At 27.2% G+C, this 24657-nt stretch overlaps 2 protein-coding genes across 9 annotated transcripts in view; one reads left to right on the top strand and one right to left on the bottom strand.

Moving 5' to 3' along the window:
• LOC103577435 (nuclear factor 1 X-type) overlaps positions 1-8060 on the top strand; it is a 33400-nt gene extending 25340 nt beyond the window's left edge. For 3 of the 7 annotated variants that reach the window (XM_053738095.1, XM_014444356.2, XM_053738094.1), the window contains 4 exons: positions 5361-5554; positions 6413-6802; positions 6961-7195; positions 7684-8060. In XM_053738095.1, the coding sequence (XP_053594070.1) occupies positions 5361-5554; positions 6413-6802; positions 6961-7195; positions 7684-7970 (1106 nt within the window). In that variant the 3' untranslated portion in view covers positions 7971-8060. Of the gene's footprint in view, positions 1-5360; positions 5555-6412; positions 6803-6960; positions 7196-7669 lie in introns of all 7 variants that reach the window. The other 4 variants (XM_008558063.3, XM_008558064.3, XM_008558066.3 and 1 more) reach the window with 4 other exon arrangements.
• An 8147-nt stretch (positions 8061-16207) lies between these two features.
• LOC103577437 (ceramide kinase) lies at positions 16208-23828 on the bottom strand. Of its 2 annotated transcripts, none has more exons than XM_008558069.2 (5): positions 23144-23828; positions 20658-20900; positions 19288-19481; positions 18311-19036; positions 16208-17432 (listed from the first exon to the last, which is right to left on the bottom strand). In XM_008558069.2, the coding sequence occupies exons 1-5, from the start codon at positions 23262-23264 to the stop codon at positions 17196-17198; spliced, it is 1521 nt and encodes a 506-aa protein (XP_008556291.1). In that variant the 5' UTR covers positions 23265-23828; the 3' UTR covers positions 16208-17195. The 2 variants fall into 2 exon arrangements, with proteins under 2 accessions (XP_008556291.1, XP_008556292.1); XM_008558070.2 differs by lacking the exon at positions 23144-23828 and adding an exon at positions 22911-23002.
• Positions 23829-24657: the final 829 nt, after the last annotated feature.

Raw genomic sequence — 24657 nt, 5'->3', positions numbered from 1 at the left:
TATTTGAAATGAAAAAAAAAATTAATTTGATTTTAAAGCCCATTTTGCCAAAAAAAAAATTATAGGAATCAAAATTTTATCTTTTTTTTTCAAAAATATTCATGACATTTTTTAAAATACTGAAGTTAGCAGACTTCTAATAATTTTTGAATTTTTTTTTTAACCACAAATTATGAAAAAAAAAATATTTCAAAAAAATGCGCTTATAGTTTTTTAAATTCTCTAGATGTGCATATTTTTATGTTTTCTTTTTTCATAAATTAAATTGTTGAAAAAAAATTTCAAAATTTTTTAACTGCTAACTTCAGGATTATTTTTTACTGATTTTTATTTTTTACTCCCATTTACTCCAAAATAGAAAAAAAAATCTTTATTTCGCCCACCTCTAATAATAAAAAAAAAAAAAAAAATATATATATAAAGTTTAAAAAAAATGATCCGTGCATGTTGCATAATAAAAATGAAATATAAAAAACTGCATTGAATTAAAACTTACAACTGTTAATTATAAATAATGATGTGCTGGATTAGTCGCCTGCAAAATGTGTATGCACGATTGTTTTTACGATGCTCTTATTATTATTTTTTTTTTAATTATTATTATTATTAATTACTATTGTTCTTGTGACAGAAAAAAATTACGCAATCAAATATCAAAAGTAAAAAATATTTAATTTTATTTAAATATACATAAAGAATAAATAATATATTGATAAAACATATATAAAATAAAAAGGCAATAGAGACATGAAGATAAAAAAAAGTAAAATGATAAATAAAACATTCAAGCTTTTTGCTTTTTCAATTACCCTACGGCCTGAGCTTCGCGTGATTTATAGATTGCCGGTGATGTTATACATAGAAAACTTCGATTTAGTTGTGAGCACAAGTTTCTCCCCTTAGAGAAATCCTCAAACGTTTTTTCAAGCATGTGATTATATTAAAACCTAAAAAAAAAAAAAAAAAAAAAAAAAAAAAAAAAAAAAGACAAATTCAATATTTTTATAACCAAATATCTTAAATTACATTATATCTATTTACTCACAAAAAAATAAACAAATAAAATTTTATTTTTATTTTATGCAATTTTATTTTGCACTTTTGTGTGTTGCCTGTTCCGATCGTTCGTCGCTCGTTTTTTAATAACAACTTACTCTCAAAAATTAATGTTACTATTATATATTGTAAAAAATTTTAAGATTAAATCCGGAGTAAATTCGGAGTGAATTATTCTTTTACTTCACCCTCTTGGAGTGAAATTTACTCCAAAGCAAAATAAAAAATCCGAATACTGAATGCGGATTTAAATAAAATTAAATAAAATCCAGACTTCGAAATCACAAATTTACTCCTATACGAAGTAATTTTTTTTAATCGAGCAACAGTAAATTTGAATTTAAATAAAATCCGAGTTTACTCCCAATTTTTTACAGAGTGTAAATATTGTTTATGATGAAACTGAAATGTTTATTATTTTTGGGATGTTTTTTATGGAAAGCATATTAATAAGGGGCATTGACTTACCAACGGATAGACAGACAAATGTAATGCCACTATTATTAATTCACGTATTACACAAATTGTACTGTACTGTACTTTACAGTAATGTAATGTAATGTACTTTACTAGTAATGGTATAGCACGTCAATCTGATTATATTTAATCGGTAAGCTCGTCACTGTCTGTCTGTCTGTCTGTCTAATTGTCTTGTTCGTCTGTCTGTTAAAACCTTTCCAATCATGTACCATTTATTACCATCCCCTGTATGATAATTTATTATTTATTCATAATTTCATTTCACTTAATAACTTATTTATTTATTTGTAAATAAATAAACTGACGCATTGAGCTTAAACTTGGACTTTCAATTATTTATTTATTTATTTATTTATTTATTTAGAGTAATTGACTAATGTTTCAATTACTGAGCTTGTAGATTTTTTTTTCGAGTATTTCATATTTTTGACCATTTAAAATTAAATTAAATTGATGGTCTTTGGGAATACGGTTTTCCCACTTTAATTTTATGTGAAGTCAATCAAATATTTATGGTTTTATTAAATTGAATTAAATTTTTTCATTTCAGAACGCGCGTCATGTATTTTTGGTGAAAAAAAAAATTTTTTTTTTTTATTGAATCTTGTCATGCATCCGCGGATTGATGGAGGAAATTAATGGGCTTTGAAATTGAAATTTTATTTAATTATTTAAATTTATTGTAATAAAATTAAATTTTTTTCATTTTTTCAAATTATTTATATCTCGCTTTTAAACAATTGCAGCAAATCAAAATTTTTATTTTTAAATAAAAATATTTTTTTATCTGATATATATTTAATAATAAAAGCGGGAAATTTGAATTAGTAAAATTTGAAAAAATTTTCAAGTTCAAAATAAAAAATTTTAATTATTTTTCTATAAATACTCCATCAAAATTCTTGATAGTAATTAAAAATTGTCAGTAATTGAATAAAAAAAAAAAAAAAATTTCCAAGCCGCCAAATAATTAAATTAAAAAGCAGCATAAAAAATATCAATGCCTGCATAAATAAATAAATAATCCGAGTTGAGATATGAAAAGTAAAAAATCACAAAAGCATGCTCATGAATCCAAGTTAAAGCTGTCATGTGCACTGTCACCACTATCATCAGCTATTCCTTACTATGATATTAGACTACTTATGTATTCTATCTCACTCTCTGTACACGGCCAATGCTCTGGGTATGTCGTATGCTGGATGGAATTTATTGACCTCGATCGACTTACATACATACATACTTCCATACTAATATACATATATGTATATATATGTATATAAAACCTATTCAAAAATTATTTATTCATATGAACACTAATATCACTAAAATCTTTCTATCACTCTTTGACTCTTAATCTTTCTCTTTAACTTTATCTCGAAAACTTTTAGTCTATCAGTCCTGGCCATCCATTATCCTTAAAACCCGTCCACTAGCTCTGCCCACACCCATTATGTATATTGCACACTTACATGCACTACATACAAACACAGAAAAAAAAAATTTCTTGACCCAAGAATATTTTTACTTGTCCCAAGAAATTTTAAAATTATCAATTGAAAATAAAAATTTTCTCAAAGTGAAAAAACCTTTTTTTGGGCAAAAAAAAATTTTCTCGGTTCAAAAGCAAATTTCTTGCATCAATAAATTTTTTCCAGTATCAAATAAATTTTACTTGCCCTAAGAAATTTTTAATTTATGAAATACAACAAAAATTTTTTTCGGGCAAAAGAATTTTTTTTTAATTTTGAAAAAATTTTTTTTTTTCAATTTGTAATGGAAAATTTTTCTTGTTTTATGAAATTATTTTTTTCTGTGTACATATTATAAGTTACATAAAAATTTTTTGCGATCTTGGTGTTGTTCACTGTCTCCATACATGCTGACCGTATATTATATATTATATATTAAATATTATACTATAAATATATATTATACGCAAAGCCTACTCCATGTATATAAAACTATATACACCTGTTACATGTGTCTATAAACATTGTTGATGTGGATGTCGTTACTATTCATGTTACTTGATCTGTGTTTATTAATTGTTGTTTATTATTATTATTATTATTATTATTACTAAATATATATATTACTATTATTGTTATTAAATATAATTTGCTGTTTGATGTGTGTGTTGCACTATATGTGTGTGTATCGTGTTACTAATGCCATAAATCAATTTTTTTAAAATTAATAGTATTGTAAATTTTAATTATGAACCTAAAAAAAAAATTATAATTGCTTGTTAATTTATTTTTTACGAGGACTGTTATTTATTGTTAATTGAGCAGAGTGCTGGGTGGTTTTTCAGTGCACTGAGTACTGAAATAATTGAGGAAAATAAATTAAGTATCGGAATAATTTAAATAAAAATATAGATCTTAAGATTATGACGTTCTGTGAATTTAAACTGGTGACGCATTGCGGTGTAATTAATTTAAATTCTATGACGGATTTGTATTCAAATTTATCAAATTAATTATCGTGGTACTCTGAGTTAACTTTGGAAAATTTTTCAATCTTGAGCTTGCGTTTAATTTAATTTAAGTATTTTTATTTATAACTTACATGAGATTTCTTAAGTTATGTCTTCATAAAATATAAGATAGAACCGGAAAAATGGGAATCCAAAAACTTTTCTGTTAAAATTATTCATAATTTTAATTTATTACTTCAATAATTATTTATATGAAATTTTATTTTTTATTTATTAATTTTTCACATCTAAATTTATGATCCTGAAGTTAGCAGCCAGTTTCAAATTTTTGGATTTTGTTTTCGACAACTTAATTAAAAAAAAAAAAAAAACTAAAAATATGCACATGTAGAAAATTAAAAAAACTACAGGTGCAATTTTTTAAAATATTTTTTTTTAAATAATTTATCGTTTTTAAAAAATCCAAAACTTATTAGATATCGGTTTACTTCAGTATCATATAAATTTACTTATACTCGGCTCTATAAATTTTTGCTTACAAAAAAATTTTATTATTTAAAAAAATAGCAGTCCTCCAAAAAAATATTTTTATAAATATTAAAAAAAAAAAAAAATAGCCTTTATGGCATTAGTACCATGATATTTAGGTAAAGATAGACGAGAGAGACAAGTGTAAATCCAATTGAAGAACCCGGATTTATGCTCTTGTATCCACCGTCTGTTCTTTTTCCTTACATTGCATATATATGATACATGAATATATCTACCGTATGCAACGATACGTACAACTATACGATGACACCGACCAATTCATTTTATCCGTCCACAAATCACCAGAAACCTCCTTTACTTTTCCTTTGCATTTTATTTCGTGTATCCAGTCTCTACCTCTACAACAATACTTTTCTCCGTTAAAAGCATAACTCCTCGTCTTTCCCGACCATAAAAAATTAACTTATTTTATAAAACTATTTTTCTAACATCGTATAAAATAATGACGTAGTGTACGGGCAGACATATACATGTAGCAGCAGTCAGCCAGCCAGTCAAGCAGTCTCACGCTTATCCCATTCTGTTCAAGTACCTTATTAAAAAAATATAACCCCCAACCCTTAAAATCCACAACTTTCTCTTCACTTCCCTGTACTAATTTTCTCTTATTTTCACCTCCGCCGATTGCCAAGTCACCGCCACCCCCTCAATGACTAAAAACTGTTAGCTGCTAACTAACTGACTAAAATTATAAATTATATTTTTTGACAGAAAAAAAAATCAATAATTGATAAAATTGGCGTTAGAGTGGGGGTGGATGGTTAGCTTCCGGCAATGACGTTATAAAATGCTGTTATGTTTGTTACAATTTAAGCGGATTGTGTTCCAGGGCTACATTCACCTCATGAAGGACTCGCTGGAGGTTCAGGGCAGGCCGGAGGAATGTCCGGTCTTGCCTATTATCAACCTGAGCATCCCGTCTCAAGCGGAGTCGTCAAGTATCCGGAAAATGGTCACGACACACTCTCGGACTTTGTCACGTTCGTTTGCCAAGAGGCTGAGAACACTCAGCAACTACCCCAGGTAGCTTCCGGATTCAACATTGTCTTATTATTCATATTTTTTTTTTAAGTGCTCCAATCACTTGAGTATTTTATTAATAATTAAATAATAATAGTAATAATTCAAATTTTTATTATTGAGAAAGTAAGAAAAGTTCTGTGACAGCCTTAGTTTTTTTTTTTTTTTGGAAATACAATCAAACTATTTGAATTTGGTCAGTTGAAAAGTTTTTATCTGAATTTATGTCTTTTTATAGTTTTGGCAGGTTGTAAAAAAAAAAATAAAATCAAAGAATTGAATTTAAAGTTCCAAGTTTAAATAAATTTGAATTTGAATTTTTTTTTTTTTGACAGTCAAGAAAATTTTTAATTCTTACTCAGCGGTTTTTAATCATTACTTGATGATCCTGGTTAGCAGACGTCTAATAATTTCTTGATTTTTTTTAAATACGATAAATTATAAAAAAAAAAATATTTTAAAAAATTGCACTTGTACTTTTTTAAATTTTCTTCATGTGTAATTTTTTTTTTTTTTTTTTTTTTTCGTAATTGATTTGTTGAAAAAAAATCCAAAAGTTACTAGTCTTTTAACTTCAGGATCATGATTAATTACTTTAGGATTCACGTTATGACATAAAAAAATGTATGAAATTAATTTATGGGAGAGGGAAAGATTCAAAAATTTGAAATTAAATAAATTTAATGATTATACTTTGGCAGTCACATTGCAATTGAATTTGTTATTTATCATTAAAAAAATGAACTTGAATTTAAAAATTAAAATTTGATAAAGTAGTAAATAAATTTTTTTCAAGTGATTGGAGCATTTAAAAAATAAAAAAAGTTGATTATGATGATCAGTTGTATGTGAATTTTCCAGACCCAATTAACTGGTCAACGCGCTGGTATGCAAAAGTTCTCACAGTATTATCCGAGTTCGATGTTGCCACCACCGCCTCCGGCTCCGATGGCAAGGCCAGTCGCGATAATACGTTCGACGGGTGAGCTGACGGCCACCGGAGGCTCGGGTTCACCACCGACTTCGTCTTCATCGCCCGCGGATCCCTCGGATCTTAACGCCGCGGCCGCAGCCGCACAGAACCAACAGGACCAGCAGATGGCAGCTGCCGCCGCGGCGGCCGGACTCGTGGGTTCGAACTGTCAGAGTTCTGTTGACAGTGGACGCAAAAGTCCGACGAGAATTCTCGTGACCGCTCCTCATACTAGTCGAGAGTATACTTTTGCTCACTTCCATTCGCAACCCGGACAGGTAAGGACAGTTCTTTAACTAATTGTCAGTTACTTTAATAGATAATTTAGTAATAATTAATATAATAACAAATAGATTAACAATTTTTTTTAGTTTTTTTTGAGTGTGTCAACTTTTATTTTTATAAATAGGTTATTTATTTATTAATTATTATACAGCAAATATTTACGTACCCTACTATCAGTTCGATGTCCGGAGTGATTTCACCGACGAATCTCTCCCTCTTTTCATCACCGGTGTCTGTCACGAGGCCAGTCGCTACCCAGAGATCGGTTGCGAATGTACCACCGCGTTGGAACACCGCGCCGTTTATCAACCTCGAGGACGATTACAATATGATCGCCCCGATTATTGCTGGCACGCCCGGTGAACCACCTTCTAGTATGGACGAGGGTGAATATTTTACTACTACCATTATTCAAAAAATTTTTATTTCAACTAAACTCAAATTTAACAGTATATATTTTAGCGACAAATACAACCGAACTCCATTAACGCGGACAGTTAGTTTACGAAGCGGAAATTTTTTTGAATTTCCGAGTTATCGAATGCCACTTCCTCCTTAAAAAGTAAACTATGACGCAAGCGCTCTTACATCTACATATATAATGCATATATAAATATACAGACACATACAAACGTTTAACATCGGATGGGAGACAGCGTAACTCGTAGTGGGGGTCAAGATTGAGGGGAAATTCTGAGATAATGGAATCCGAGTTAATGGAGTTTGACTGTAATCGTTTTATTTAAAAAATTTTGACAGTTTTTTTTTTTTTTTAATAAATTTATAAAAATTAATAATTGATGTTGTATTAATAAAGAATTATAATTATTAATAGACCACACAATAAAATTAAAAATCAGTTTGCTATTTGCAGAACGATACTTTCACCCCGTGCACACGAGCAACGTCGTGGACAAAAGCGGGTCCGGGGGTTTGATGAGTAATGAACTCGGCGTGAATCAGGATCCGTCGACTCATCATCATCATCAGCAACATCACCAACAACAACAACAGCAGCAACAACAACAACAACAACAGCAACAGCAGCAACAACAACAGCAACAGCAGCAGCAACAACAACAACAGCAACAACAACAGCAACAACAACAACAACAGCAACAACAAATGCAAGATAAAGAAAGAGCTAAATCACCTCCGTGACCTTTAGAAAATCGTTGCGCGTACGAAGAACCAACATCATTAAGTTCATCACTCGTAACTTTTTTCATGCGAGTCTCTTAAGAAATTCAATTTAAAAAAAAAAAAAAAAAAGCCAACCGGCACTCCAATGCTCAACTTTCTTCCCTACTTATTTTCGTCTCCTAATTGTTTTTTCATAAATTAATTCATTAATTTATTAATTACTTAAAATTCTTAATTGATTAGTAAATTAATGAGTAAAAAAATTAATCGTCTAGATTAATAATTCTTTTTTTTTTTAAATCCTTTGATAAGGTAACCCTCTGCCACTAGTCGTAGGTCTTCCAAATAAAAAAAAGTTATCCGCGCCATGTGCTTCCCGGGCGTGTTGGACGTAATATCCGAGCATACACGCACTTACAAAAATATAAACGTAAATTAAAAAATTAAAAAAAAGTAAAAAAAAAAAAAATTTATTAATGATGAAAGAGTAGTTGAGATGAATTATTGCCTTTAAATAATTAAGCGTTTGTTATACATTAGATGGCCTCAAAAAATAATATTAATATTAATATTAATAATAAAATAAAGATGGGGGACGGAAAGCTGATATATAGTTCTTACTAGTAAATAAATTTAAATAAAAAATAAACTGATTGTGTAGTTTGTAATAAAAAAAGTCAAAAAAATAATAACAAAAAAAAAATGAAGTAAAAGCAATTACTGGTGTTATTTAATGCGGTAGCGATGAGAGACTAACATTAATATTTTTTTTTTCTTTTTTTTTTTCTGTGGGTATTTAAATATACTTGGACAACGATAGTGTGAACAAATAATAATAATAATTAATTAGAGTCGCGTGATATTTGATATCATGTTGATTATTTAAAATAATGAATGAATATATAAATAAATGATTAATATTTATATAAATATATTAATTAATTAATTATTGTAATTGTTTATTACGGTTTATTGCCTATTGCTCAGACTAGTGCTTAACACTAGTAATTGACTAGTGCGTACTAGTCACTCGAGGCTGCTAGTTAGAAAAAAAAATATTAAAATTTAAAAAAAAATACACATTAATTATATTATTAATTAATTGATAAATAAGAAAAACAAAGTAATATTTATAGTTATCAGATAAGTGTGAAAATTGGGCGACTGAATTTTGAGTGAGTGAAAAGAGCGGATTGAATGAGCAAATAATTTGTCTACTGGTAATGATATTAATTAACAATAATTATTATTATATTGATTAATTTATTTATTAATTATTAATTATTAATAATAGCAATAGTGATCGCGAACGGATGCGCTTAAGATCTTAGAGCTGAAATTATAAAGTAAAAAATTGAAGAAAAAAAAATGTTTATGGAATTTCTTTTTTTATAAATGAGCTTTGAGCTCTTATACATTACGCTTATTGGCTCTTGTAAAATATACTAGTGATGCGCGAGAGAAAATTTAATTTTGAATTTTGGGGACGCGCGAAAATTTTTAGGAATTTTTTAACCGGAAATTTGATGTAAAGTAATTTTATAAATAATTAAATTGAATTTTTTATAACGTGCAGAGGCAGTATGACCTCTTTAGTTATTTTTATACAAAAAATATAATTATTGCCATCTCATATATTATTATATTGTTTTTTTTTAAGACTTTGAAGTAAATTTTTACTTTAAATCAAATTTCAGGGGATTTTTTTTTTTTTAAAATTCTAAAATCCTAAACTGGAAAAATTCAAAAGCTGACAGTAAAAAAATAAATTTTTGAATTTTTAATCCTTGAAATTAAACCAAAAATAATTGGGTATTAATAAATAATTGGCGGGAAAATTTAAATTATTCGCTTATCCCTAAGAAAATAAAATAAATATAAAGTATGTATTGCAGTGAAATTTATGTGCTTTCGTAGGCGATCAGAAGTTAAAATAAACGACGATATTTCAAATATTTTATTTAATTAATTAAGACTTGAGCTTGTTACTTTATTGTTATTAATTAGTTGATTAGTTAAAAAAAAAAGTTTTTTTTTAGATAAGATTGTGAGGGTGCAGTCAAAATTAACCCTCCCCAATTAATTTATTATTTTATTATTACTTTTTGTAAAAAAAAAAAAGTTACTCGACACGAAATTTTATTTAAAAATTTTGTTTTATTTATAATACAAATTTAAACTTGTACTTAAGTTATATTATTATAATTATAATTACGATTAATTATTACTACTATTATTATTGTATTCTGTATATGGCTTAACTAGATTTACTATACAATAGTTTGGTTTGTTTACATCGAAAAAGATAAATTTTAGCAATTGTTAAAAATAATTAAAGAAATATCAAGAAAGGATAAAACCCTTTTGAAAATCGATTCTCATTTAAAATATTTTATTTTAATCCCAGTCCCGCTTTTTAAATTCGCACCCGATCAATCGCAATTAATCGCACAAATGAGTGAGAATACGTAATAATTTTAAATAACGCTGAAAATTTATACTAATAATTAATAAATAATTAACAATTATAATTAATTTAAAATCTAACATAGAAAATAAATAAAAAAAAAAAACGGCTCAACTATTTCGATACAAATGCCAATTTTGTGAGTGAATAATAACAATAACGCTCTATTGTAACATTTAAACTAAAACTTTTTAAATTATTTATTGTTATAATACTACCTTTGTCACGACTACTACTACCACCACTAATTACCACCACCAATTATAAATTATAATTAATTATTTTTAAAATTAAACCTCTTGTTATACACTATTTTGTTACATGACTAAATATCCTAATTTTTCTACATCTCTTGTCTTCTGTGTTAAATTTCTCTCATGGAATTCAATACAAAATGGCCGCGGCATCCATTTTAGCTGTTTTATCTGTACGCCTTAATTTCAGGTTATGTAACTCTAATTTGTATAAATCTATTACATAACTTCGTAAGATGGACGTTAAAATTGTAATTATAGTTGGCCCGACTCGAGAATGTACTTCCGGTTACTCCTCTTCTATAAATTATGAAAAGCGCACGCGCTTGCTTATTTACAAAACCCTATTTTATTAGAGTGAGGTGAAATCCCGATGATGCCCGAAGTACACTCGTGTGAGGTCAACTATAACAGACTATTTAAATATTTGTTATAATTTCAGTAATTTCAAATCTAACACAAATTATTTACAATAACAATTTTAGTATAATTTGAAATTTTTGAAGAAGAATAGTTCAAATATATGTCGATTAATAAAATTAAAAAATCTAGATCTTTATAGATCAATGTGAATCAAAATTGTAGATCTAATCATAGATCTATACAATTAATTTTTTAGAACCAGAGATCTATAGAGCAATAATGATCTATATAGATCAATGTATATCATCTTTTTGATCTATCCAAAGATCTATAGATTTATATATTAATTAATTTTTTACAACTAAAGAAATCTATGGAAATCAATAAGGATCTATATAGATCTCAAAATAAATTGATATAATTATAGATCTATATAGATCAATGTATATCATCCTTTTGATCTATCCAAAGATCTATAGATTTATATATTAATTAATTTTTCTACAACTAAAGAAATCTATGGAGATTGATAAGGATCTATACAGATCTCAAAATAAATTGATATAATTATAGATCTATATAGATCAACGTATATCATCCTTTTGATCTATCCAAAGATCTATAGATTTATATATTAATTAATTTTTTACAACTAAAGAAATCTATGGAGATTAATAAGGATCTATATAGATCTCAAAATAAATTGATATAATTATAGATCTATATAGATCAATATCACCTTTTTGATCTATCCAAAGATCTATAGATTTGTTTATTAATTAATTTTTTACAACTAAAGAAATCTATGGAGATCAATAAGGATCTATATAGATCTTAAAATAAATTAAATAAATTAATATATTTAGTGATCTATGAAGATCAATATTGATCTATAAACTAACAAAATAAATCGTTACCTATAAAGATCTATTTAACTGGATATCGATCTACAAAATAGATCAATATATATTTAAACTATTTCTTCCCGTTTTTTTCGTTCCATTGCAATTAATTGAGAAAAAAAAAATTTCTTCATCATATATTATAAAATGAGGATATTTAATCATGGTCTAATTATATTGACAACTTTTCCGTACGTAAATATTAAAAAATAAAAAAAAAATACTACATTAATAAAAGATGAATTAACTCAGCTAATCTAAAAAATAAAAAAACGCTTGTTGCCATAATACTTAAAATAAAAATTAAACAGAATGCCTTTTTTGCAGGTGGCTTATACGTTGCTTTTGTCGTTTATTTATAAGAATTATTGTAAATGTATATTGTCTATTAATTAATTCGATTAATTAATAAATTAAAAAAAAAGGCAGTGAGATAATACGTAAGTGACGCACAAGGAGGGTAAAAGTAGCAAATAATAATAATAATAATATACAAGCAATATTCAACGAAAGTTAAATAAGTAGTTTATAAAAAAAAAATAAATAATTAAATGAATAAATACTTTCGAATTTACATGTGATTGTAAACTCCGAAATTACGATTGTGATGGTTAACAAAAGGTTCATTAAAAGTATGCTTAGGTAATTAGTGATATAAGCGAGCCACAATTAGGATAGCGTATAAAAAAATTAAATTTTAATTACAATTATTTTATCGAAATTAATTTATTTGAATTTTAATTCGATTGTTTCAATGAATTTTTAATATTTTATTTATATATATTATATTTTATTTTATAATATAAAAAATTTTGAAGATGGGATCTTTTGATATCAAAATCGTATTTTTGATACTTACGACCTTATGACACATGCGTTGTTATTTAAATAATACTAATAATAATAATAATAATATTAATAATAATTATTAGATGTGAGGTAAATGCACTCGTCATTCTTTGTCACACATTTAAAACAGGGTGGCCCGGGACAGCGTACCGTTGATTCGTTATATTTAATAAACTAAAAAAAACTAAATAATAAAAAAACTAAATAAATAAAAATAGTAAACTTTTGCTAGATTTTTATAGTGCTATTCCCTGGTGGATCAAAATTACGGTAAATTACGGTAATTAACGTAATTTACAGTATTCGGGTAATTACGGCAATTAACGTAATTGACGGTATTCTGAATAATTGCGATATTTTACGAAAAAAGTACATTTCACAGCACAAGTACAGTATTTTTTCCGTAAATTTGCAGTCAAAACTCAGTAATTTACCGTAGAATTGTGGCAAGCCTACGGTATTTTTCCCTAAAGTGAAGTATTGCGCTGTAAAAACTGTAGAAATAACAAAATATACAGGGCTTACGGGAAAAATTCCGCAAATTACGGTAAATTACAGCACAGTTCACAGTAAATCACTTAAAAATACCATAAATTACCGCAGACTACTGTGAGATGCGGTGATTTTTCTGTAGAAACGCCGTATTTTACGGTAAATTACGAGAAATGTAGTAAATTACCGTAGTTGGTATCTACCAGGGTTACTTTTAAGTCGAATCATATGGTTGTCGCTTAATATTAAGCTATTTGATATAAAAAAAATTTGGATGTACAAAAAAGTGGCTCATCAATAAAAAAAATAAAATAAATAATAAATAAGAGCCTGTAGAATTTTCTTCCTAAAATTTTTCTCAGGGTAGCGCTTAGAAGACTAAGATCAAAACTATTAAAGTAGATAAAAAAAAAAAGTATTTTTGTTAGCGATAATTTGCAGTGGGAACTTGAAATATAAAACTTTTGAATGTTTAAAGTAAAAGTAACTAAATAGTGAGATAGGACATAAGTATTGCAGTTAAAATGCAAAATAATAAATAAATAATCGGGTTACCCGGAGCCTCGTACATCGTCTCGAGCTGCCTTGAACCAAAAGTGCATTAATAACAAAAATAAATTGAAAATAAAATCTACAAAGTACTTGGCTAAATAAATATATAAATTCAAGTACTTTGCTTAAATATGACTGATATTTAATAAATAAATAATAAATTTATTATTGATGACTAATTAAGACGAGGCAACAAAAAGGTTGATAGTGTAAAAAAAAAAAAAATAAAATATAAATGCGATATATCTTAGAGCTTTTGAAGCTGCGAGAGACATATAGCTCAATTAATTATTAATAAATTTATAAATTAGCGGGGGAAAGCTGGGCCAATTTGTGAACATTATGGTTATTGTATGCGCGGGCTAATGAATGTAGAATTGTTAATTAATCTATACAAAAATACAAAAAAATAATTAATTTTATGTCGAGAAAGTTGACTGGAGTTTAGAAAAAAACGAACAATAAATTTTTTTGAATTAATAAACAATAATAATGATGTACGATGATAGTGCAATTATCTATTATACGGCAATACTAAAAATTATATACTTATATGAATATATATATAAATATATTTATTAAACTAAAATAAAATAAAAATGAAAAAATGAAAAAAAAAATATGATATATATATTTATCGAATATTTATTGAGCAAATTAGCAGATGTGTAGTGCAAGTGTACAAAGTAGATAATGCGGGGAGAGATTTATTGATTTAAATTTAAAAATGCGTATGAAAAATAACAATAAATTTTTTATGTGAAATAGCAGTATCGGTTTATTTATTTAAATAAACGATAATTATTATGGTGAAGTCTTAGTCGTGACGCCATTTAATAATTATGGATTTTTCGTCTCACGATCAATGATAATTTGTTACGTTTTTTTTTTTTTACGATTGTGAACGCAGTTGTTATATATCAGGGATTAGACTAAATAGTAAGGGCTGCAAATTAAGCGGCAGTAGATGGAAAAATAAAAAAAAAAAAAATTCAACGAGGTGGTGATAGTGGTGGAGGGAAAATAAATACTTGTAATTTGAATGGAATTATAAGTATGATAATATATATGATAATGATAATGATAAAATTGAATGTTAATTAGCGTGAGCGATATGAGATTTGCAAACGTGATAGTCGCCTCAATAGTTGAATCTCTTAAATATTGGAATTTATCATTTGTAATAATTGATGATTATTCCAGTTGGAAGAGATTATTATTACATTGGTATTGATATTACTGAAATTATTATTAATAATGATTATGATGGTAATGATAAGTGATAAGATGATTAATATTAATGATAAACGATTAGATTGCCGGTGCAGGAGATTATTAATTTGTCACCTTTGCCGAGTCAATTATACCGTTGTGTCCATACTGACTCAATTATATATTAATATGTATTATATATCCGACAATATTGATTATTAAAAACTCTTAATACATATATGTTTCATGGTTTATTTATTTTTTTATCATTGATATGACTTTTACTACTATTTTTCCTAGAGCCATTCCTGTGTTGACCAAATGAAATATATGGAAATATAACATATATGACAAGTTTTAGATTTACTATCATTTAGTTTTTTTGGAATATTCAAAATCTGATCATTTTCTTCCATTTTTAAATATTTGATAGGAGCCGTATATTTGGCCAGGATGGAAAATCGGAACTCTCTGGCTTGAGCTGAAAAAAAATTTTTTTCCTGCGTTCATTCTTCCAAACGAATTGTCTGAGTTCTGGGAAGTAGCATAATTTAAATAGAAGGAAAAATTTTTTTCATTCACTCAATATGCTAGCGTTCTTCCAAAAAACTTGTCATCTTACCAAAGGCTAAAAAATTAAATCAAGGCCGTGATTATAGTCAGGGTCGCCGCCAAATTGTATTCTAGAAGATGACCGGAGATTCCATAAGAAAGATATGCAGAGGGTCTCCAGGTGTCAAAAATCGGTGAAAATCATGATTTCAGCCACTCAAATCGACGTAGAAAATCTAATTATTGCTCTAGAAGGCTGAGAATTGGTTTGGAAGTAGATTTCAATCCCCTGCATCGAAATCAGGCTGAAGGAAATTTATAGAATTTCTGTAGTACGTACGTACATATACTTGGACATCTTTCAATAAGTCAGGATACTTACCTAGGACCTCAAAACCTCGAGAACTGTTTAAAACTCAGTTCTTAAGACTTCGACCGACACCAGTCATTTTTCCTCTTTACAATTTGAAATTTTTTTAATAAAATAAAGTAGAAAAAATTAAATTTTGCACTAAAATTTATTTTTCAAATCGTATTATTAAAATACACAAAATAATTTTACATGAAAAGAAATTCATCTTAATCTTCAATATTTCAAATATTTTACACATCTTCATTAAAAGCTTCTCAATACTATTCGATGCAATACATCATTTTCGAATACATATATTTATATAGATATATATATATATATATATCTATATGCATTTATCTTTATTTATTCATTTATCACAATAATTCGTCACATACTTCCTTCAACCAGAAAATTATTTAAAAATACTCATGAGCTTCTATTCAAATTTCCCTCCACTTAATGATATCAACATAAAATGTATAGAGAGGCAAGAAAACTTTCATTTAAAAATATAAACATCAATAGATTAAAAAATTAAAGACATTCACTTGCGATCAATACACAAGTGTTACAAAATAGTATTGATATGTAACTTTAACAATTATTTTTACTCACATATATTTAATCCACTATTTACAGTTACTCCATTATTTAATTAATTAATTAATTAATTAATCATTACTCTTTACATTATAAGTTTTAATTTAAAAAATCATATAATTGCATTATTCAACAGCCATCATTTCGAACGGAATAAATTATCATAAAGTTTAATATATTTTTTCTGTAATCTAAATATATCTAAAAAATACTCAATTCTATTTTTATTTTATTAAATTATTTTTTTTTATTTTTTACTATTATATAATATAATATAGTGGAAAGATTTAAGTACGAAAATATTTTTTTCACTCGAAAATTGTTGAGAAAATAATAACGAGCTTAATAAAAACTAAAATAAGATTGTAAAAAAATGAGCTTATTCTATATTTAAGGCGGGCATAAATACATTTCAGCGGATCACGCGTTCAAAGGTCCGAAGGTAAAAAAAAAATTAAAAATTAAATATAACTATAAATACATGTGCACCCTTCAGTAATAGAGTTTACGCATTCGCATACACATTAAAATATTAATATCAATGGCAAAATTCACAGAATTTTATTTAAATTATTGCACTTGACCCTCCCCTACTCAATCAGCATAAAATAGTTTTACTTCTCTTTTTATTTGTGATTATTATGATTATGGAAAACAAAAACATTTGGGTTCTTCAATAGGTTCTTGCATACGTCGAGTAAAAACCTTCAATAACTGGCAGTGAACCCGTATCTTGACGTCCGCGTGTTGAAGCACTTCGCCGTCGCAATTCCAAACGCTTAATTGTGAGCTTGTGTCAACTGCGTCATTTGTTGATGTTGTTGAAGAAGCTCGGAATGTAAACTCACGTGCTCGATATACTTCAACGAATGGTAAGTCGTACTGCAAAAAATTATTTGTTAGTAAATTTATCAAAATTTCAAACCCATTACGTAAAAGAAATTTTTTTTATTATCGACATCTACAATTAAAATTAAAGAAATTTAATTACTGCTTGGCAAAAATAATTTATATTAGAAATTTTAACGAATATTAATTGATAATTTCCGAGGCTGTCTAATTTTGAAATCCACCGAGACCCGATTTTTATGAATATCATAATAAAAAAAAATCAGGACATCGGTTGACCCTGTGGGCCAGTTTGAAAATTTCCCGCTGTTTTTAAACTCAAAGAGCTCGAGAACATTATTATTGGTTAATTTTTGAGCTCTACGAGTTTAAAGTACGGCTAGACCGACAAAATGGGTCAAAACGGGCCAAAATCCTCATTTTGACCACTGAATCTTAGAAAAAAGTATCAAAATATAAAATTATAAGGCGACAACTGCTCAGGCGCATTCAGGACGACCTCCTGTACAAGAAAAATGATAACAATTAAGGGAAATCATGAAGTTTTAGCAGGAGAGCTATTGGCTTACAAAATGGGCAAAAATTTGCACTTTATAAATTTGAAAATTGTCATTCCCGCTTACTCTGGGCTGCTCGGAGCAAAGCCGATTTATACCTAATAAATCCATCAGTAAATTTAAAAATAAAAAATGAACTCTGAAAATTTATTAACGGATAAAATTTTCTATTTATCCTTTCATGTTATAGCCGTAAGTATTATTCGTCACAACAATCAGGTTTTTAAAAATAAATTTATCAGAAACTTATCCTGTTTAACTAAACAATTTCTGACTGATCAATCGATTTTGAGCCCAGAGTAAGCACTCGAACATGACATTAATTTAAAAAAAAAAAAAAAATCGAATACTTACAACTGTTTTATTTTTGCTGGTTAATCTCAGCAGCATTCTTATATTATTAAATAATGACGTATGTCGGACTAGAATAATATCAATACAACCATCGCCAATATGACAGTGCGGACTAAATCCTTGAGGACTTCTTGAGCAAGCACACGATACATTAGCGCCGTTTACCATAAAAAATTTACCCCTCACTGTCAGCCACCTTGCGATTTCTTTATCCGCAATACTATTGTGCATATGACGAATGCATCGTGTGCAATTTTTCGTACACCGGGTGCTCGCTGCTGGATGACAAGGATCTGATAGTAACTCAATTTCACCTTCGTATCCGCGGTTCGCTATTATTTTTTTGAAACCGGAGTAGTCGTAGCGTTGGGGTCCCATCCAACGAAATTTTTCGCTGTCACGTATCACGTCTCCAAGGTACCCGTAACTCAAAACACTTGCGTACAATCGCTGGAGGGTTTGATCTCCATGGACTGAGGAAATATCAAGGCCCGTTGTATCTCCAAATATTATGTGGATTACGGCTGTTTGAACGTCTGTCGTTCCGTGAAGACTGTAAGCAACAGTGTCAGTACTTCCACTTGGTATCACACCAACAGGTAATTTAGGTGTTGGAAGTGTTACGTCAGGATTGTTTGGATCTACATGATGATCTTTAGCTGCTCGTAATATCAGACCGTTAAATACTTCTGCAAATGTGCCGTCACCTCCCACACAAACTACTGCCTAAAATTTTAAAAATTTTATTATTATTTTTAAAAATTATCAAGACTTTTTTTTTCATCGTAAATTTCTTTCGTATTTCGCGGGAAATAAAATCCTCTATTTAAATACAAAAATCCAGTTTTCACTCTGAGTGAATTTGAATTTAAATAAAGTCCGTATTTGCTCCCGATTTTTTTTCAGGGACAGGCGAAAGTTACCCCATGTGACTGTATAACTTAATTAAAAATCATAAAAAATGAAAAGCAATTTACCTCAATGTCATCTAAATTATAATTGAGCAAACAGTCATGAATATGTCCAGCTCTCTCAGTAATTATTGTTTTCATTTCAACACAAGCTAACTTCATTAACGGCTGGACTTGTTTTTCCCATATCTTAGTCCCTTTCTTTTTACCTCCAAACGGATTTACAAAGACGATTATCCGTCTTGGTCGATGAGCAATGCCTGCAAATAAAACATTTAATAAATATACGTCAATTGTTAAGTTGGCATACTTGTTTCTAAATCACGTACAAATATCAACATACAAACAAGTCAATGGCTTACAAATTTACTTCAAGGACACAAGTTAATGATCGTTTAATGTTACATGAGTATGAAAGATCAATAAGACTAAAATAACTGCTGTATATAATAAAGTACTTTAAATAATCAATAGTCACTAATTTTTATTAAATATTTACTGTATGATAAATTTAATCATTATGAGTATAAAAAAAAAATACAATTGTAGTTCATAAATTTCTTCCGCATTCAGACAAAACAATACTTGAGTATTTATTTTTTTTTCTTCTTATTTTAAATCTCTGTATTGTGAAAATAAAAGTAACCGACATTCTATTATTTTATTAATAACCGGTTGTCAAGTATTACGAAACACTTTTAAATGTTCATTATTTTCCATATTTTTTTTTTCTATTTATCGTATAATTTAAAATAAGAAACACGATAATTATTTTCAATCCTAAGAAAAAAAAAAATAGATTTCATTAGACTTTGGACTTTTGCAGTAAAGCTAAACATGACAAATCATATGATACTGACGTTCTGACGTCCAATAATTTTTAACTTTTCTTTTTTTAAACAAAATTACAAAAAAAAAAATATTTAAAAAAATTGCACCTGTAGTTTTTTGAATTTCCTACATGTGCATTTTTTTTTTTTTTTTTTTTTTTGTAATTAATTTGAAATTTTATAAAAACAAAAATTATTATTCTTTAGACTTTGACTTTCCTTCTGACACCAGACAAATTAAAAATCATAAATAAATAGAGTAAATAATTAATAAAATAAAATTAAAAAAAAATGGACATTTAAAAAATTTTGAAATTAATAAGTGCATTTTTTTTTAATATTATTTTTTCAATTATTTACTCTATTTATTTATAATTTTAAATTTGTCTAATGTCTGCTAGATTCAAACTCATCTAAAAATTTCATATTTTCAAAAATTCAAATTCGTCTTTGATAAAAATTGTTTTAAAATTATCATTTACTCTACAAGTGTAACAGAGATAGTCCCGATTATTTTTCCAAGTGTAAGAAAGAGGTCCGGTAGCGTATCCTCTAAAAAAAAAAATATAAAAAAATATATATAAATCTAATTAAAAAAAAACCTACTCAATAAATAATTCCTGATAGTTTTAACCCAAGAAGCGACTTGTCTCGGGTCAGTATGACTCATCACAACATTATGATGACTCCAGCGATTTTTCGGGCCTCTCGCGGCATAATGAAGAATAAAACTCGTCGGCGACGTGGGTCCAATCGCATCCGGAACTTTTTCCTTTATCCTCGTCTCAGGTATGTAATCATCGCCATAATTAACAGCCAGCGCGTCTGTCAGCGGCAATGTCCACCTTACTGTCAAACAAAAACATAATAACATTTATTTAAATACTTAATCCCCTTTGTTATTATGATAATTAATAACTTATCATTCATAATACAATCTTAACGGCTAATTAAATAAATTAATTACAATTTTATCTTTGACCTTTTTTTATCTATTAACACAAACATTATTACTAATTGAATTAGATATTTTTTTTATATTCAATTAATTATCATACATTTTATAAATACAAAGTATTAAAATACTTAATACACAAAAGACACGTGTCTCTTTATATACATTTATACTTAATGTGTAAAGGAAGTGATAACAAGTTGGTACATTTGCACGTCACTTAACGATAGCTAGCAAATTGCATTGCGCTACTGACGTAAGTACTCTGGGGTTTCGTAACAAAAACTCATTTTTATAAATTTTAATAATTATTTATTCGTTTTGAATATATATAAAAATGATCTTTGTAACATGTGATATTTATTTTTTATATGCAATCGCGATTATCATATTTCTCAATTATACTATCATATAAATATTTAAATTTATTTAAATCTTAAATCTTAAATGTTTACTTATTTAATTATTAACTTTGCGCTAAAGTTGTCTGGACATTCAGATTTAAAATAAAAAAATGTTTACTTCAAATTTTATAGTAATTTCAACGGCACGTTGCAATTGAAGGTCATGAATCAGGTCCATGGCCTTTTTAAATATAATTTCCATCACTTTTTTAACCTTTCTGACAAAAAAAAAGTATGGAAAAAAACCGCGGCCATGATTTAAATTCAAACTCTTTTTTTTGCTAAATATAAAAAACTAACAAATATTTATAACAGTGGTAAAATTTTATCTTTGTTACATTGTAAAGTTATGAATAGGGCCAAGATTTTTGGCTTTAATTTAAAAATATAATTAATGATTAATTGGGCCAAATTTTTGATATTATGGCAAAAATATTGGTCGTATAAAAAAATTTTTGCAATAAAAGTTGTTCAAAATTTAATTTAAAAAAAAAAATGTCTCTTATAATTTTGTCATAGGACTAATAAGAAAGCCGTAATTTGAAAAAAAAGATTTTGGTAATGATAAAAAATTTGAATCAATCATTATGAATCTTAATTTTGGAATTACGGTGAAAATATTAGTCGTATCAAAAAATTTTTCAAATAAAAGTTGTTCAAAATTTAATTTTATAAAGAAAATATTTCTTATAATTTTGTCATAGGACTAATAAGAAAGCCGTAATTTGAAAAAAAAGATTTTGGTAATGATAAAAAATTTGAATCAATCATTATGAATCTTAATTTTGGAATTACGGTGAAAATATTAGTCGTATCAAAAAATTTTTCAAATAAAAGTTGTTCAAAATTTAATTTTATAAAGAAAATGTCTCTTATAATTTTGTCATAGGGCTAATAAGAAAGCCGTAATTTGAAAAAAAAGATTTTGGTAATGATAAAAAATTTGAATCAATCATTATGAATCTTAATTTTGGAATTACGGTGAAAATATTAGTCGTATCAAAAAATTTTTCAAATAAAAGTTGTTCAAAATTTAATTTTATAAAGAAAATGTCTCTTATAATTTTGTCATAGGACTAATAAGAAAGCCGTAATTTAAAAAATAAGATTTTGGTAATGATCAAAAATTTGATCATAAAATTTATTTTTTAAAAATTTTTACGACAAAATTTTTTTTTATCAATTTTTTTATGCTTCCCATTAGCGTCACTATTAAATTACCCAGTGATAAATAAATGTCATTAGAACCATTAATAAAATTTCCTCAAAGTCACCTCTCATGGCCATCTTACACAGAATAAATTCTTACAACTATTGAATTTGTAAAAAAAACTACAACACAATAATTGTCTATTTTTAAATTTTTACTCCAAAAATTAATTATCGTCACTATAAAAAAAATAACAAGTAGCCAATTAAAGTCTACTCCAATTTGAAATAAACGGAGAGAAATTTAATTACGAAATAAAAAAACATTTTTATTTATTGTTTTTTTTTTACCGTTAACGATATGCTGTACTAGAGAAGAGTAATACAGGAAAAGAAAAAAAAACATACACTAGACTAAACCGAACCGGTAACAGGAACTTTCACGTACAACGATAACAATACATACAATAGACTCCCACGCAACATATCATCAAATTACTAGAGCACCCACTTAAGTACAGCAATTAAATGTTTGATAATTTCAAATAATAATAATTACTAATTAAAAAAAAAAAAATTCTTACTGTAAGGCGGTCGCTCCGTTTGCCAAACTAGTGTTCCGTTATGAAAATATACTTTACATCTTTTTTTTTTAATAACAAATGTATTTAATAGCACAGAATTTGAGTACTGCTCATTATCCATATTTGAGTATTTTGTTAAAAAATATTAACAAGTAATTAAATAAATTAATTTAAAAAAAAAATTGATGTTATTTTTAATTTATTGTTGACATTGACAACGTCGTCTCCGTCTTTTCCATCTCGTATTGATCCCACATTTGCTGCACGTTTATCAACAAACAGTTTTACATTTTTTTTTATGAAGGAAAAATAAAATTTACGCAATTTGTTATTAATAATTAATAACTAATTATTTATGTAAATAAATGCAATATAAAAATTTGTAATTTCACTTAAATTATATTTCACTCGCGATTGGAGTTTAAGAAAATTTTGATCGTTTTTTTAATTAATTTCACTTTTAGTGAGGGAAAATTAACTAATGGATAGTAGTGATAAGTAATGGAACAATTACGGTATTGATACTGTGTCTCAGGCAGTGTCTGAGTACTGACTTAAAACTAAAACATGTAACTCGCGACTCAGTAACACAGATATCGTAGTATAAGTTGTGTCGCGTATCACGTGGGATCTTGATATCCACGAAATGAAAGGTGGGATCGGCGGGATAGAATGTTGTTCAATGCTGGCTGATGACTTGCTGGGCTGGGGGAATACATTGGAGTCTTGCTGTGAGTTGAAGGAGGACAGAAACATTCAGATTGTGGTGATAAGACGGAGGTAGAATTAGCCGAGAGCTGGATGGAGTTTGCGCTCTACAATTTTATTCAACTTTATTTCTTTTATATAAATGTTTTTTTTTTATTATTATTATTAATAGGATTTATGGAGAATAAAACCTTGTGAAGACGAGGAAGGTTGAAAATAAATCCATTTATTTATGTTTTTTATGTAATGGCCTTGGGAATATTTAAAAAAGAAAATTTTGGAGTTTAAGTTGAAATTTTTTATTTTTTATCTGAGGGCTTGGAAATTATTGGGTGGGTGTTTTGAGTTATGGTGGGTAAGAAATTGGCTTGGGTTTAATTTATTTATTTTTAAAAAAATAGGATAATTTGAGGTAAAATATAGGAGCGCGGTTTTTTAAATTCGCGCATGCGTAGTTAGAAAATGTTATATATTTATTTATTTTTAATTTTAAGTTAAGAAATTTATGAGTGTACGGAAAGATGGCGCGAAAATTTTTCGCGGTTTTAAATTTAAAAAAAAAATCTCGTGAAAATTAATGAAATTTTTAAATCATAGAATATAAAATTTTATTTCAGTTTTTCTTTTTCTTTACAATTATATTAATACCATGATTACACTTGATAAAAATTGAAATATAATTTAAAACTGAGTACGCATAGGAAACAAAATTAAAATTTAAAACCACAAGAAAATAATGACAGTAAATTGTTAATCATGTTTTCTATTCAATATTTACAATTTAACTTTTTATTACCATAAAAAAA

This window comes from Microplitis demolitor, chromosome 4 (assembly GCF_026212275.2).
Source record: "Microplitis demolitor isolate Queensland-Clemson2020A chromosome 4, iyMicDemo2.1a, whole genome shotgun sequence".
Classification (NCBI taxonomy): Eukaryota; Metazoa; Arthropoda; class Insecta; order Hymenoptera; family Braconidae; genus Microplitis; species Microplitis demolitor.
The sequence above is the reverse complement of the archived record's forward strand: the minus strand, read 5'-3'. Positions and strand labels throughout refer to the sequence as shown.

Coding starts and splice junctions, on each gene's coding strand:
- LOC103577437 (XM_008558069.2), bottom strand. CDS start 23,264: ATGGATAATGAGCAGTACTCAAATTCTGTGCTATTAAATACATTTGTT. Junction 19,482..20,657: donor TATCAGGAATTATTTATTGA/GTAGGTTTTTTT, acceptor TTTTATTTGCAG/GCATTGCTCATCGACCAAGA. Junction 19,037..19,287: donor ATAATTTAGATGACATTGAG/GTAAATTGCTTT, acceptor TTAAAATTTTAG/GCAGTAGTTTGTGTGGGAGG.